Source organism: Bradysia coprophila, chromosome IV (genome assembly GCF_014529535.1).
Source record: "Bradysia coprophila strain Holo2 chromosome IV, BU_Bcop_v1, whole genome shotgun sequence".
NCBI lineage: Eukaryota > Metazoa > Arthropoda > Insecta > Diptera > Sciaridae > Bradysia > Bradysia coprophila.
Window position 1 is genome coordinate 14986913 of NC_050738.1, and position 15899 is coordinate 15002811.

General features: G+C 34.9%; 2 protein-coding genes and 1 non-coding gene across 3 annotated transcripts; 2 read left to right on the top strand and 1 right to left on the bottom strand.

Annotated features, from left to right (window-relative positions):
• Positions 1–233: 233 nt before the first annotated feature.
• Positions 234–323, top strand: Trnai-aau. The gene is given in 2 exon segments: positions 234–271; positions 288–323. It is a non-coding gene; the product is annotated as a tRNA-Ile (tRNA).
• A 1311-nt stretch (positions 324–1634) lies between these two features.
• LOC119086076 (importin subunit alpha-3) lies at positions 1635–5662 on the bottom strand. Its single transcript, XM_037196651.1, has 4 exons — positions 5290–5662; positions 3381–4577; positions 3143–3319; positions 1635–3075 (listed from the first exon to the last, which is right to left on the bottom strand). Exons 1-4 carry the CDS (start codon positions 5356–5358, stop codon positions 2983–2985), a joined length of 1536 nt encoding a protein of 511 aa, XP_037052546.1. The 5' UTR covers positions 5359–5662; the 3' UTR covers positions 1635–2982.
• A 3333-nt stretch (positions 5663–8995) lies between these two features.
• LOC119086077 (glutamate--cysteine ligase regulatory subunit) lies at positions 8996–15439 on the top strand. Its single transcript, XM_037196652.1, has 3 exons — positions 8996–9316; positions 10358–10976; positions 13960–15439. The coding sequence occupies exons 1-3, from the start codon at positions 9230–9232 to the stop codon at positions 14097–14099; spliced, it is 846 nt and encodes a 281-aa protein (XP_037052547.1). The 5' UTR covers positions 8996–9229; the 3' UTR covers positions 14100–15439.
• Positions 15440–15899: the final 460 nt, after the last annotated feature.

Sequence of the window (15899 nt, forward strand, 5' to 3'; positions counted from 1 at the left end):
AAAGTTGACAAGTTACAATAACCGGCAACGTGTTAAGTTGAAATGCGTCCTTCAATGCAATTATTTATAATTCACAAAATATAAAACATGCTCAGGGACAAAATCTTGAGATAACGTGAACAGGCAATAGTATACCTACGACACAAACACCATTTCACATCACAGTTGTTTTCATAATAATAATATTTTCATATGTTCTGACCATATGGGAAACTAGTCTTCCAGCTACACATGGCCCATTAGCTCAGCTGGTTAGAGCGTCGTGCTAATAATCACAAAAATTAGAAACGCGAAGGTCGTGAGTTCGATCCTCCCATGGGCCAGATTTTTTTTCACCTGAAAATTTCCTTGTTTATCTTATAAAAGTTGTAGTTTGAGTGACTTTTTTGAAATATTACGAGCTGTCTGAATTTCAAATTACCCGTGAACTGACAGGAAAGATCTTCTTTACTGCGTAACAAAACTCTATAGGAAAGGGCTATGTCATCTGTTGTCGTAAATATCTTCTTTGACCTCTCATTCAAACGAAATACAAACGAAAGTTGTACTATGCGATTTTTCCACAATTCCACATGCATTTCAGGCTTGTCTATGAAAAAAGGAGGATGCTTTATCTATCCATTTTTAGATTTGAAGTTGACGAAAAGTTGCTCATAGTAAAAACCTGAAAACTTGAACTTGAAAGTCACGTCTGAGCTGATCACAAAAGCAGTGGCCTAATTTTCCTCCACAAACTTAGAAAAAATTTTCTGTGTGCTAAATACCTAATTGGAAAAGATCCGTTCGGGTGCTAGCTGCCTGCGTAGGTGTTTTAACCTGTTCGTTCTGAACCTTGGTAAAAATGGCTGGTTCAATATGCCTCATATATGTCCAGTGCGGACCTGCAGAGTTTCCATTATTTTGCGTTGAACTTTGATGTTGAGTCTTACCTTCTACTTTCTTTAAAATAATGGAAGAGATCTTTTAGATGATCAGAGGTCTTTATAAGCATAATTTTGTCTAGAAGAGATTAAGTCTATGAATGATGTCAAAACATTCTTCATTTACTTCATCATGGATAACAGGTTCGGTTAGAGTAGTTTTCATTTCAAATAAACTAAAATTTAGGATGAACTCAGAGGTAACAACACAAACAACATCAAAAAGTCTGATAGTTTCATTATAGCCAGATCATTTTTGCATACTGATGTTTTGGACTTGTGATTCTAGTTTCTTCTATTTTTCCTTTCATTCCTGATGATGTGACGATAATGTTAGGAAACGTCTAAAGACTAAACGTAAGTTTTTGTTTTTACTTTGGATCGATAAATTGAGCAATTTATCTGTAATACAGTGAACGACATCTCAAATGTCTCACTGTCAAATTTTTCTGAGAATTTTATTGTGTCATTGCAAATTCACAATGACATTCTCTGAAAAAAAAAGACAGTGAGACATTTGAGATGTCGTTCACTGTAAATGGCCAAAATTGCTGGATTTTCTGATCGAAATAATAAGAAATTGTTGTTAAGTTGATGATGGGTTTACAATGCGTTGCATTTAATTTAAAGTTACGCGTCTATCACATTGAAATTTCGGTTAAAAACCATTTTTTCCCCACAAAGTTTCAATAAAATATTTTTTTCTTTTTTTTCTAAATAAAAAAACCTCTCACTTCCTTTGCTCTCTCTCTTCCGAACCGAAAGGACAAAAGATATTAAATAGCAAGAAAATGATTGAATCTAACTAAATAAAGAAAGAAAAAAAAAGAAATCAATAATTGAATGGCAACTCTATGTATAAATATTTATGTACAAAACAAATATTTTTTCTCTTTTTCGATCTTAAAATTAAATAGCTCTGCATTGCAAACAAATTTTTCTTTTTATTTAATTTTTTTTTGTTTTCTTTGTTGTTTGGATATAATTAAATTTTTCTTTTCATTTTGTGTATATCGTTGAAGACATGACAATTGATTTTAATGATTTCAATAATTTATTTAAAAATAAAAAAAACGAATTCGAACGAAATGTGTTTGTATATAACCGCCAGTCTATGGAAATAAAGAATTAGTTAATATAAATCTAAACAAGCTCGCTAAAAGTGTAACTTGCTTCTCATTTTCTTATTAAAAATTTATTTTTTCTGCTGTTTTCTGTTAAAATTTATAATACCGAGAAAGAATAGAAAAGTATAATTGACAGGCTCAATTATTAATTAATTAATAACAGACCCGTACGACTACACTAATTTCGAAAAAAAATAGAAAGAAAATTAAATCTTTTAAGCTTTGATTTTCCACTTAACTCATCTCCTTCATCATATTACGTTTCATTTTGTTAAAAACACTGTTTGTCCATCCATTTATAGCAATTTAACTAGAATTTTTTCATTTTAGCAAGAACATTTTCGAAACTTTTTTTTTTTGATTTTGAACAGACAGACTAGCATAAAATTCCCGATCGTTTTTTCCACTTTATATCCAACATGTGATTTACCATTGTATAATAACGAGAAATGGCAAAAATTATGTTCGCAAAACCGATGGATCTTTTTTTTTTGTTTTATCGTACGGGTCCAACAATGTCGATTCATCCATTTTGTTTTAATTATGTAGCTGAAGTGAAGGTTATGTTACAAATTTATCTTTTGTAGATTTAACGATTTTTGCGTTTGTTCGCTGGAGGAACAAGCTAAAAGACAAAAAAGAAACGTTTTTATATGCAAAACTACCGGCAACGTTTTTTTTAAATATTTTTTTTTTCTGTTTTAAACTGTGTCTCTTTTACTGTTTTTTTTTTATTTTATTCATTTTAAATAAGTTTTGCTCAACGACGTGAAAGGAAAGAAAATGTGTTGTTTTTTGCGTCGTCAGCAGTTCAAGAAATAAGAATACAAATATAGAGGAAATATCCGCCAAAATATTTTTTCTGTAAATTATTTTTTTTTGTTGTTGTTGTTGTAGTTGTTTGCTTTGTGCCATGGTACCTCGTCACACAATCATTAAAATTTAAATCCATCTGTTGGTATGTTCGGGGTTTGATTGAATTGATAACCACTTTCACCAGCTACTGGAACGATATTTGATTCGTCACCCTGCGATTGAAAATAGCAAAAAATTATTTTCCATTTTTTCCGGTTTGGCTCATCACAATTGACATACCTCGTCCGAAAAGAATTGCTCAATTATGTCGTAAGCTAATTTATAAATCTCAATGTTTTCGTGGTTCTGCAGTTCCTCAATTTTCGCCATGCCTTCACATTCTTCGATCATGTTGGCAATATGTACGACATGAGGTCCAGCCATTTTCAGCATATTATTGATACCATCCAAAACGACCTGTTCAAACGGGAAATTAATTTACAAAATTACAATTTACGCACACTGTCACTGCACTTACATTGATGACTTGTGTGTCCTTGCAGGTCAGCAGATCACAAAACGGCGGTATAGCTTCGTCTTTGATCAATTGGGCAACCTGTTCCCGGTTGCCGCTTATTGTGAGATTGCTAATTGCCCACGCTGCCTCCTTCTGTGTTTGAAATTCGCCGGTTCTCATATTCACAATAATTTTCGGCAACAAACCCGCATCAATGACGGCCTGGACCTGTGACTGATTGCCGGCTGTGATATTTGACAAAAACCAAACGGCTTCCTTTCGGATCTTCTCTTTCGGATGGCTCAACAGTGTGGGGAAATACGATAGAGCGTCACAATTCAAAACTACTTGTGTTTGTTCGTCGGAACCGGTTACGATGTTGCCGACAGCTCGTAGCGCAGCCGTTTGCACTTTCACTTCAACATGAGCTAACAATGGTATTAATTTTGGTACAACACCGCTATCGATGACCATTTGGATTTGTTCATTGCCGCCGTCGGTTAAATAGCTCAATGCCCAAACTGTGTCCACTAAAATGTTCACATCTGTGTGATGGATTAGCACATTTAATGCGGGCAAAATGTCCAAGATTGTCTGTGTCGGTGGCGGTGGCTCTTTGTTCCGGCATAAGTTGACAATGACCCATGTCACATTTCTTAAGAACGATATGGGAATATCGGGTTTGATAAACGTGAGTAACGGTTGCACGACACCATGTTTGATCACATAATCCCGCAAATGTGGTCCATCGCCGATAATGTTACCTAACGCCCACACAGCCTGTTCGCAAACACTGGGAGCAGGGGATGTTAGTAATTGAAGAAACAATGGTACCGCACCGGCTCTAACAACTTGATTCGTCTGTTCGGATGTTCCCGACGCAATGTTGGTCAGTGCCCAGGCGGCTTCAAATTGTAACATTGAATGATCGTTGCGCTCTAAGCACGCTACCAAAATCGGTAAAATTCCGCTGCTTATCAAATCGTCGATTGGAGGATTTCGATCGGAAGATAGGAGTTTCCGTGCTGCTTGAACCGCAGCCAATTGCTTATCGGGATCATGCGTATTGCCAGCATTTTCTACTAATTTCTGTAGGTTTAACGATGTGAGCATATCGTCTTCGTCAGCTGAGTCCACATTACGCCGTTTGAGATGAATTTCGTCGCGTTTGTTTTTACGCAATTCGACGGTCACCTCATTTCGCCGTCTTCGCATCTCCTGTGAAAGAAAATTTTGAACATCAGACACCGATGGATTGTTGCGAAGAAAAATTGTTTTGAGTGAATTTGAATGGAATGCAGAAATACGTCTTTCATCAATACCTGCGGTTGAACAATGCAAAAATTACACCACTCATCGCCAAGAATATATCTGGTCACAAAGAGTGACTCATACAAACAATTGTATTGACTGCTCGCACGAAAACATATTAATTGTAATATTGACCGGAGACTTTGGCTACAATGTGTGGCACAAAGAAACCGATAAATGAAATGGAAAAATTTGATATACTGTGACATTCCTTTGTTCTATACGCACACAGTGCTTTCAACATGAAATGTTATTTTGGTTAGACAGCTCATAACCTCAATGTAAGACTTTTTCAGATTAAATTATTTTCCGTGCACATCAATATAATGACCTCGCCAATGACATTTTGCAAAAAAAATCGAAAAGATTTCGTTGCGTTGAATAACTTTCACCGGCCGATCGAATATCGAAACGAAACATACATTTCTAATGTTAATTCCATGAAATCATATTAAAGGTCGTTCTCATAATATGTTATAATGAGTGCGCAGTAAACCGGGTATAATTAAATTTTGCGATGCCACATATCAACCTAACCACCCCTAATCGACACGATTTTTCACTCACTAGTAATTTATGGAAAAAATAAGTTTGACAACGTTACGGTGCAATTACTTACATCGGGATCTTTCCCTTTATTTTTGTATCCTTGGTGTCGAGTTTTTGCCTGAAAATTCACATCAGCCATCTTGAATAGACCACCTTTGTGGAGGTTTTGCGAATTCTATTGGAAAAAGCTAATTTGCTTGTGATTCTTTCGTTTTTTATCCACTACACAGATTGTGTACAAAAGCTGCGGCAACCGAATTTCGTTAACTATATAGTTTCAAATCACTGAAATTTGTAGAAACTAATAATAATATGTAATGTCGGACACTACGTTTCTTTTCTCAAAAATCACTCGACCGCCAAGAAGTTGGTTTCGTGTTGCGAGGAAATGCGTTTTCAACAATTTTGATGTGCGACATTTTTGTACATAAATGGACTAGAATGGACACGGAGGAACACTGGATGGACTAAATGGTATCGTTTCAAATATATTTATTTACAAAGCGAAATTCAAATGTTTATCCAAATATTTATATCAAACACATAGCCTATCATTAGATACATAAGTCGTTTGGTATATTCACTGATTTAGCTGTCTCCTAACTTTTTTTTTGAACACACGTTACAATTGTATTTTAAAACATATCTAAAAAGCAACTCAAATTTTAAATGTTGACTAGAATCTAATTTAAAAAGTCTAAGCCAACCATGTGAAATCCAAGGCTGTAAACTTTGGGGAGGTAAACTTTTGTATGAAATCCGCCATGTTATCATCAAGTGTGGTGTGTAACCCGCGTATCTCTTATCTGCGTGACCTCCCCAAAGTTTATAGCCTTGGTGAAATCAAGCAAATCTATCCAAGGTTCTTTCAGAATTTTGAATCTATCCACCAGGCTGTATGAGGTTATAGTTGCAACAATTAACTGAAACTGATGTGAAATCACTGAAGTCTCATTTTACAATATACCAAGCAACGTTTGGCAGTGTTGCGGTTTGTGAGTGATTCCACACAAATTATGTTTAACAAATGAAAATGTAGATTTCTTTTTGCTTTAATATTTCATTTTATGGTAAATTTAGTTTGGAAAATCTAGATTTTCATTCATTCAACAAATTTTCTGTGGAATCAATTAAAAACTTCAACAACTACATTATTAGAATACATGTCAAATTTCACTTTTCTCTCACTGTACAATCAATAGTCTAACAGTTGATAATCTCATTGCAACGGAACCGAGCTTACAAATATCCTCATCTCATAACAAAATAGTCATTCAGAGAATTTCATAAAACATTAAAATAAAACGACCCGTACCCGTAACAGACAATAAAAAAAACTACGGATCGGCAATACATATCGAACATAGAATGATTCCATTCAACAGAGACGAGGTGTCTGACGCAAGACTATAGATTGTTGCGGAGGTCACGCAGACCGCCATTTTATTAGATACGCGGGACACACAAAACAGAAATCACCTACTATGAAATTGTCTTTGAGAATCCATCTTCTACGAAAATGTCAAATTTTTTGTGTGCCACCCGCGTATCTCCGAGACCTACATACAGTTTACAGCCTTGGTCTGACGAGTCATAATGGGTTGTGATTTTCGCCATCTTGTTTTTGGCAAAAATTGCATGTATGTAGAAAGACTAACAGATGACGCTAGGAGTAACTCTATGATAAATTTGAATATTTGTATGGAGGATGTGAGATTTTTCTGAATCTAAAAGTTTTGGAGTGCGGAAATCAAAGTTTTTGATTTTTCTTGTTAAAATTAAAATGTTTTCTGTCGTATAAAAATAGTTCCGCATGAAATTTCAAGAAAAAATAATTATTCACTGGAACTATTTTTAAACGATGCAGAACGTTTTATTTATAACGAGAAAAATCAAAAACCTCCATTTCCGTACTCCAAAATTTTTAAATTCAGAAAAATCTTACATCCTCCATACAAATATTCAAATTTATCATAGAGTTACTCGCAACGCCATCTGATTTCCCCTGATTTCCCCTCTCGTTGAACGAAACTATATCACAACCCATTGTTTGGAGATTCTTATTATGCCACTAGGGATTTTAGCCTTCGGCTCTATCTACAAACCTACGGAACAAACTATTTTGTTATAACTTATAAGTGATGAAAAGTGGAATTTTTCAGGACTAGTCGTAAGCTTGTCCCAACGAGACGAAGCCGAGTAGAGCAAGCTTGTCCTGAAAAATTCCGCTTTCATCACGAATTACAAACTACGTTTGTGCAATACGAACGGATCATAATGAGACGGAACACACAAAAACAATAACAAAGAAATGACTCTACAACAATATCACTTTTACTTGACACACTCGATTGCGGCCGAAAAAATATGAAATTCCTTTGTTAGATTTGTTTACCGACCGACAGTTACTTTTTCGGACGCAAATATGTCGCTGTATAAGCAGTACTTTGATCTTTGAACTTTTCGATCGTAGGTGTAGTGACGAAAAACGTCGAATTATGATCCTAAGGCACAAAAAACTATTTTAATAAAAAACACTGAAACAATGAGAGAAGCCCTTGGCATGTTCAGGGTCCGACATATTTAAACAAGGAAAACAAGGATGTCCTTAAAACCAAGAATAACTATTGTTTTGCAGCGTTCAACAATCAACACAGCTTGCATTATGGGATAATTTATTTGAAGAGGATTTCGAAAATCTGTGTTTCATGAAGATTGAAGACATCTTATTAAATGGAAAATGGTTCCGCCTCAGTTCTTAATTTGACTGGATCCATAAACTATCAAACTAAATTCGATGTTTTTCGAACTCGAGATTGCCAACTATATTTTTGTTTGCATGATGAGGTCGATTGCAGCAAAAGAAAACTGTTGGTTGTAGTTGTCAATTCTGATGAACTTCAAATGCTCCTCTTAGTATAGGAGAATGATGTTTAGAAATTAAGAAGAAATGTAATAGAGTTTTGCCATATTTTAGTACATTCTGTCATAAAATTACTGCTGTCACTGCGCTTTTTTTCATGTGAACCAACTTCATATGGTGACATTCGTTCTGTAATGTCAAATGAGAAGTTGGTTCACATGAAAATAAGCCACAGACATTGAAGTACTATGAAAAAAATGTGGCGCCTCTACAGGCCAACCATTTGTCCCATTCGCGAAAAATCTTGTTTTTTTAAAGTCTGTGTCAATAGTCATGTTCGCTTAGTTATTTAGACTGTAATTTCAATTAAGGAGATAACTGAAAGCAGTGACAGAGGAGCAACTTTTATTATTTTTTTTAATGAGAATTTTTCATTAAATGGGCGATTTGATTCGCAATAAAAAATCGGTTTATGGTCACAAAAATAATGTCCAAGAAAATATGTAAGATACTTTACTCACGAAGTCTACTGTTTTAAAATAAAAACTACCACAAACATCATCATGTAATGAATCACTTTCGTGAAGTGCTTTACTCTTGTCTCACTTGTCAAAAAAAAAAAATATCTCAAAACCATTCGTACTTTTCTTTCGAGTTTGGAAACGAAATTATAATATTCTCAGTTGTTGTGGTAAAAACTTGTATGGATCAGGGATCACCACAGAGGACGTAAACAATATCAACCTATCCATTTACATCATTTACATATCTTCGGCGCACATATGAATTTTTTGCCAAGACAAGAATAATAGATTTTCATACATATATGTCAGTACCTTCTAGTACAAAATAATTTGTCGCAAATGTCACTTTTTGTAAGAAAATGTCTGCGCAGAAGGTTAACACACACACATGTGCAAGAACATACCTACATTCATAATATATACCCACCAACTGTGAAGTTTCTCATCAGTAAAATTTTAATTTCTGTCCAGTTGTTGTAAACGTAGACCAGTGTGATAAAAATTAATTTTTAGAAAGATATTTAGAAAAAAAAGCAAAGTAAAATTAGCAAAAAAATTGCGAAATTCCGTACGCGCAAAGTCAGAATCAAGTTTAATCACATTCGAGTTTATATTTTGGAATCATGTTTACCGACATGGATAAAGTAATAATTAGCACTGGAAACATTCTCAGTGTGAACAAAAAAGTTGGACAACGGGCCGAAGATGAGGTAATTGAAACCATTCAGCAATTCATTCACGATTCCACGAAATGGAATGTGTGTTCCTGACAAATTACTATGAGTGTTGAGTGCGGAAACTCGGTAACATTAAAAATAGAACTAAGATAGCGCGAATGTTATCAATTCTATCGGCGCTTTCCTCTTTGCTCCTAATGCAATGTAATGTTCGTGAAACCAGAAACCCCCTTTCGACGGACTCACTGTCAAGGTCAATATCGTACATACAAATACATTAAAATGACGTCATGCTAATCGTACTATTTTCATCGATTCTTGCCAGTCAACTCGCACTCTGTATTAATTAATTTATTGCGCAATGAATGTGGTTGAACGATTTCATAATGATCATTTCATCGTGACAAGTTTTAAACGGTGTGTTCTCAGCACCATATAGTCGTATATATAGTGCAACATAGTCTGGTTCGAACGTCATGTTTTAATGTTTGTATTTCCCGAACATTCTCAACAAACATTTTTCTTATCACTTAAGTGACAATGTAAAAAAAAATAAATAATTAGATAACACTCCCCAAGGTTTGTGTGTATCTATATAGAGGCCTGTCAGTTTTAATTAGTTTTTATCAAGAACATCGAGTTTAAAATTCACATTAAAACAGTTTCCCGTTCAAAATATTTCAGTCCTAAAACAATGGAAATTTTTCATGCCTAATCAATGGAATGTCAATGAGAGTCGACATGAACCAAAACACTTCAAACACGTGTGTACTGGGCGTTTGAGATATACTTGACGGTGTCGCATTTCTCTTATAAAAATATTCTTTACTCTGACTAACACACGACTGAACGGTGTAATATTAGATCGTTGTTGAGAGATCTGGCGGATCAATATTCACACTAAATGAGATGTTATGTTCCAGTCTTTTACTGTAGATAGACCGGCTTACAACTTACGAGCATTTCTACACATAGACGTAGTCAATGGTGACTGTAATTGATTTCTAAAAATACACCACAAAATTCTAATGCGTTTTTTCTCTAATTTTTCTCGACTGTTTTTCTATTTTACAGCTATTCGATTGCTTGAAGGCCACCATTGACGATCCAATTGTATATAAGAAAACTGGTAAAATATTTCGAAACAACGACGATTTGAATGAGAAAATCAGTGAATTCAAACGAGAAGAAGTGAAAATTGGAGCCAAGGTATTTCTGAACAACAGTTCCGTCGAGCATCTGGAAAATGCTCTAGAAAATCTACTCTTGATACTGGGTGTCAATTACTTGGACAATTTGATCTTATCATTTCATCCAAAACAAACGGTCAACATAACAAACGGAAACGGTTCACATAACGGCACATCGAACGGATCGATTAAGGAGCCAGATACACCAAACAGTGTAGATGGAAAGGAGGGAGTATTAGAATGGGGTGTTGGCAATTCAAATGCATTAAATGAATTGAAATCGTTGTGGAATGTATTGGAAGACTATGCGCAACAGAAGAAGATCTGTCAATTGGGTATATCTGATTTGGATACCGAATCGTTTCAAGAACTGTACGAAAGCAGCACAGTGAAACCAACGATAGCGCAGATCAATTTGAAAGCATGCTGTGTTGTTCCGCCATCTCTGCAGGAATTCTGTACGAAAAATGAAATTCAACTGTTGACACACTCGGATCCTGAAGGTAAGATCACTACTCTAATCTACAACTTCTACAGCATCCTTATCAAGTAGCTTAATTACGAAAATTGTTGTTCACATAAATCGATGTTCCAATTATAACTTAAGTGATAATCGTATTCCATATGTGGCATAGGGCATATGCATCATGCATACTATTGATCAATACAAATTTTAGATTTATGTTAAAATTGGTTCAAAATATTTGAATTTTGAGATTTTTTAAGTCAAGAAATTAGAACACATTTCGCATCATACTTGATGCTAATATATCTTATATGCATTGATGGCCTCTGTCAGTTGATGTAGATAACAACATCCGCAAGTCGCTGGCTTTCCGGTTGATTGATTATGATTAAAGTTACAATATTTTAGACTATAACTATAGTTAGAACACCTATAGATCTGATTTGCTGATTCACTGGTTGTGTATTCACTATCTGAAATCAGAAATGTTGATAACTCGTCAAAGCACGTTAATTTGAAAATTTCTAACGGAAGTCAGTTGTCACTTCCAAAAATAATGCTCTGTTGAATCGACTAATGTTAAAATGTAAATCGTGCAACTTCAGACTCCTCTCTATCCCGCATCATCCTTGCACATAAATTTAAGTCTGCCGCCAAATCATCTCATAATTTTCATTAGTAGAATACAGGGAAAAGTAAAACATCTTGTCAGGCACATAGTTAGGGGGCAGCCCTAAGACAGAACGCTAAAACTAGCTAATGGGCAACCCTAAGACAGAACGCTAAAATTAACATGAAAAAAAGAAAGAAAAATGACAAACTCAGGAGCGGTTAAGAACATTGTCTAAATCGTATTATATTACGTAAGAGTTCCCTTTGACAATCTGTGTCTCTAGCATTTCACTGAGCTCATTCACTCCGAATTAACGCGATTCCTAAACAGTCCTGAACTGTTCTTTCGTTTATTATAAGCTCAAAGTTCAAATTGATTGTTAAGGTCTTTGTACCGCACATATTTTCGACTATTCGGTTTCTGTGATGACGTACAAAACGAGTAGAATTACACTTGTATGTAAATTGATAAGAGTGAAACGCAATATCAATTAAGCTTTGGTGGAGGTATACAAGTGATTCGAATATTATTTCTTCTTATCTCTTATTCCTCGTTCATAACGGCGAAATAGGTCGTGGCGGAGCTTTAGTCAAATTATTCACTTGACTAAAAGTCAGAGTCTTGCGACGGAAACTCACTTGCAATGTCCGTAACGATACGCTTGTTTCCACGATAGCTCGAGTAATTCTTAATCCATTCTCAAGATCAAGACTTTTGCTTTCATCTAGGTCCTTCTTACCTAGCTGCGTAATTTAGAAAAAACAAAAAATTTCGGCTTCCAGCACGAACTGGAGGCGAGTTATGGTATCGGATTCATCAATTTTTTAACCGACTTATCAAAAATTATTCGCTTAACACGAGTCATGAGGGATCAAGTCATATATGAATGATCAAGTACCGGTACCTAGTTTTTAATCGACGCAAAATATCACTACACAAATACGGTATGTCCTCGAAATCGAATGATTTTTAGAGATAAATAAATCATTTTACGTGTTACGGCATGCTTCATTTTCATTTACAATTCATTGCCTAATCACGTAAAGCATTGTACTTACGAGGTTCCAAGTTGTTATTTGACAAGTGCCCTCCCCTTCGGGTCGGGCTGTAACACCCCACTTATCAAATACACAACTTGGAACCTCGGAAGTAATATACTATTAGAGTCTCAGAATACATTTTTGCTCAAAATAATGTTCTGCGTCGAACGTTGCCTGAAAATTTTTTCTCCTAACCGAGTCTGAAACCCTCTTTTTGAGAATCGAATTTGAATTTTTGATTAAATGGGTAATTCCAGCTAATTTGTGACTGTTCGAAATATTTTCACCAATTGAAATGCGATTTCTTTTTTTTCCTTGAAAGCTGTTAACTAGACGCGTCGTTTAAGCCCCATATTAGGTCGGTGGTCGGGGAGATACCACCATAAAAATGTATGCTTGTTTTCAGCAAATTTTTGAAAATTCTAGTTTATTTCACGAAACCTGAACCGATTTCACTAAACTTTTTTTTGCAATATGAGGTCATTGTAAAATGCGGTCTCGGGGAGATATGACCAAAAAGTGTTTGTTTGTATTCGACATTCCGAGATATTCTCCATAAATCTCAAATGATTTTTGTAAATTTGTTTTCCTGTAGATGTGAACGCTATAATTCCACAATTGCTCCAAATTACACGAAATTAAATTTTTTTAGAAGATTTTTGGTTCATTCTTCTTTGAAGTAAGGTAAAAACACTTCGACTCAAGCGTTGCCGAAATTACATTTTTTCCAATAAAAACTGAAGATCGGTGCCATTCGAAAGCTACAGCATATGACTTCACGAGAAAAATAACTTTGAGTCAATTAGGTTAGTTGGGTGAGTAAAGAAGGTGAAAACTGCTTCCCAGTGGTGATAAGTGTCATCCTCGAATTTTGACTCGTCGAGGTTATCTCGAAAAAAAAATTGTAACCATTTTTTTAAACGGTTTTGAGCCGAAGCAACATTTTCTGTGGGGCAACAACCACCAATTGCGAAAAAAAATTGCTGGCTCTTAATGACCTCCGAAAAATATAACTTTTTTAGACATATCTCCCACAAATTTTGGGTTACCAACCTTATATTGGGCTTAAACTGTGCGTCTTGACCATAGCTTTCAGGGAAAAAAAGTTCACCGAAATCAGTTTACATTTGGTGAAAATATGTCGAAAAGCCACAAACGTGTAACGCAACTAACCGCCGTCTTTTGCGATCACACAAGTCACAATTCGCAGGCTAAAAATTCCAATTCTTGTTGGTATGAAAGCACTGTGTCTCCTGAGTATTAGAAAATTTATAGACTGATTTGTTACCGCAAAACATAGCCAACACAATTAACCATGGAATTACCCATATAGAGTCTAACTTTACCATTTTCTTACATTCCAACAGAAATCATCTCCAGCGAAGCCCTCAACGAGTTAAACATTCAATCATCGCGACCATTGTGGACCACACGATACCAAGTACATGTACGGTGCCGAGGCGTCTTGACAGCAAAAGGTTTTATCGTTTCCGCCACGAAACATTGAGCGAACCACCATCCAACCGACAACATTGTGATGACATTATGTTCAAACAAAAGTATTATTTTTAGACATATAAATCGCAGCGAAATCAATGTTCAAAATGTTTTTACTTACAAAAAAAAATTAGGGGATAGAGTTTGTTTTAGTGGTTTAAATGAGAAACAGCGAACCATAGATTCCATAGAATTTATATTTATTAATTCAATGTTTTTTGTAGAGTTGTTCATCGTTTGTGTTTTAAATTTAGAAAACCAATGGTATCCGAATGACCGAAAAGTTAATGGACGGAGGACCCGTAATGTGGATCGGTTAAAATTTTAATTTTAAAATTACCATTTGATTCTGCCTCATTGTTAGGGATGCAATGACTTTTTTAGCCATACATTTCAGAAAAGGTCTAAAGATCAAGTACATTTTTTAGGTGTAACATTTCCTGAAATGCCTCAAATCAATCCTAACAATAACCTGGAGATTCTCGTAAAAGCCAATGTTCAAACCCCGTTAATTTTTGAAATGATTTCGATAGAAAAGATTTTGTAAAACGAATGTGATATAAATCATTGGAAGGGATTACACTCTGTTTTCTAATCACAGCCTATGGCCGACCTATTCTAAAGTACTTAATACATCTATAAAGAACACCATTTTGACCTGAATTGTTAAAAACTTGAGTTCGAGACTTGTTCAAAATCTGGTCAGATCACTGCATTATGTTGTTCATGGAAAAAAGGACACTGGGCAATGTTCGAACTCTTTTTTTCGCGTTGTATATAACCTATGTCCAACGCACAACAAGAACCCATAAAGATTGCTCTTCGCAGTTTTTGTTAAAATATTTTTTTTCATTAACTCAAGTTGTAAAGGAAATAGTACAAACGAACAAGACTATACAAATCGATGGCATTATTTAGTTCACAAGCCGATCGACGTTGAATAGAAAATAGGTTCGCAAATCGGCATTCCTTACTAATAAAGTATGTTATTCGGTTAAGCAATTTGATTGTACTTAGATTGATGAAATTTGGAAGTTTTTTTTCGTAAATTTTGTGAAAACCAAAAATTTTCCGGATTGATGTCCGAACCATTTTTTTAAAAATCACTTTAACTTTTGCCTTACAAACAAAGCGTTTTTGTATATTTTTTTGTAGTGATTTTTTGGCGGAAGGGATACTTTCTATGCAAGGATGTAAAACATTTTTGAAAACTATAAGGAGCCTAATTTTTGTAGCACTTTTTTATGCTAAATTTATATATTATGAGCAAGGTATACAATTTCTATTATAATCATTGTTGATTGTTATGTACAAACAAAGATCTATGAATAAAAAGATTTTTTTTTGACAAGTCATCGAAGGCGTATATTATTCAATATTCTAGTGTGCTTCTTAGAAACTAGGCCCCACCTTGTTGGTGGGTCAGGTTGAAATTATCAAAAGACATCGAAACACTTTTATTTTAACTGCAAAAATCTATAAACAAAATGGACGTGACGCTGCAATGAGTTCAAAACGACAGTAAAAAGAAACAATACAATTGGAGGCATAGATTAAGAGACTGAACCACAGGAATTTGGTGACCATTAAAAATATCGATCATTTGTATCACTCCTGTACAACTTAAAATATTTGCCCAAATGCACTGCAGTGATTTCAAACCGTTTTCAAAAAGAAGCAATAAAAGTGAAAGACGACATGACATTGAGAAACACCCAAAAATAATTGACATTTACCCCTCTACTGTAAAACAGAAAGTTTTTGTATTTTGTGCCTTATGATGTGGGTTTCATGACTTAACATACACGCC

Bases quoted from the DNA above. Each gene is read 5' to 3' on its own strand.
- LOC119086076 (XM_037196651.1), bottom strand. From the start codon at position 5,358: ATGGCTGATGTGAATTTTCAGGCAAAAACTCGACACCAAGGATACAAA. The intron at 4,578-5,289 runs GTAAGTAATTGC...TTTCTTTCACAG, and splicing joins ATAAAGGGAAAGATCCCGAT to GAGATGCGAAGACGGCGAAA. The intron at 3,076-3,142 runs GTATGTCAATTG...TTTCAATCGCAG, and splicing joins AGCAATTCTTTTCGGACGAG to GGTGACGAATCAAATATCGT.
- LOC119086077 (XM_037196652.1), top strand. From the start codon at position 9,230: ATGTTTACCGACATGGATAAAGTAATAATTAGCACTGGAAACATTCTC. The intron at 9,317-10,357 runs GTAATTGAAACC...TCTATTTTACAG, and splicing joins GACAACGGGCCGAAGATGAG to CTATTCGATTGCTTGAAGGC. The intron at 10,977-13,959 runs GTAAGATCACTA...ACATTCCAACAG, and splicing joins GACACACTCGGATCCTGAAG to AAATCATCTCCAGCGAAGCC.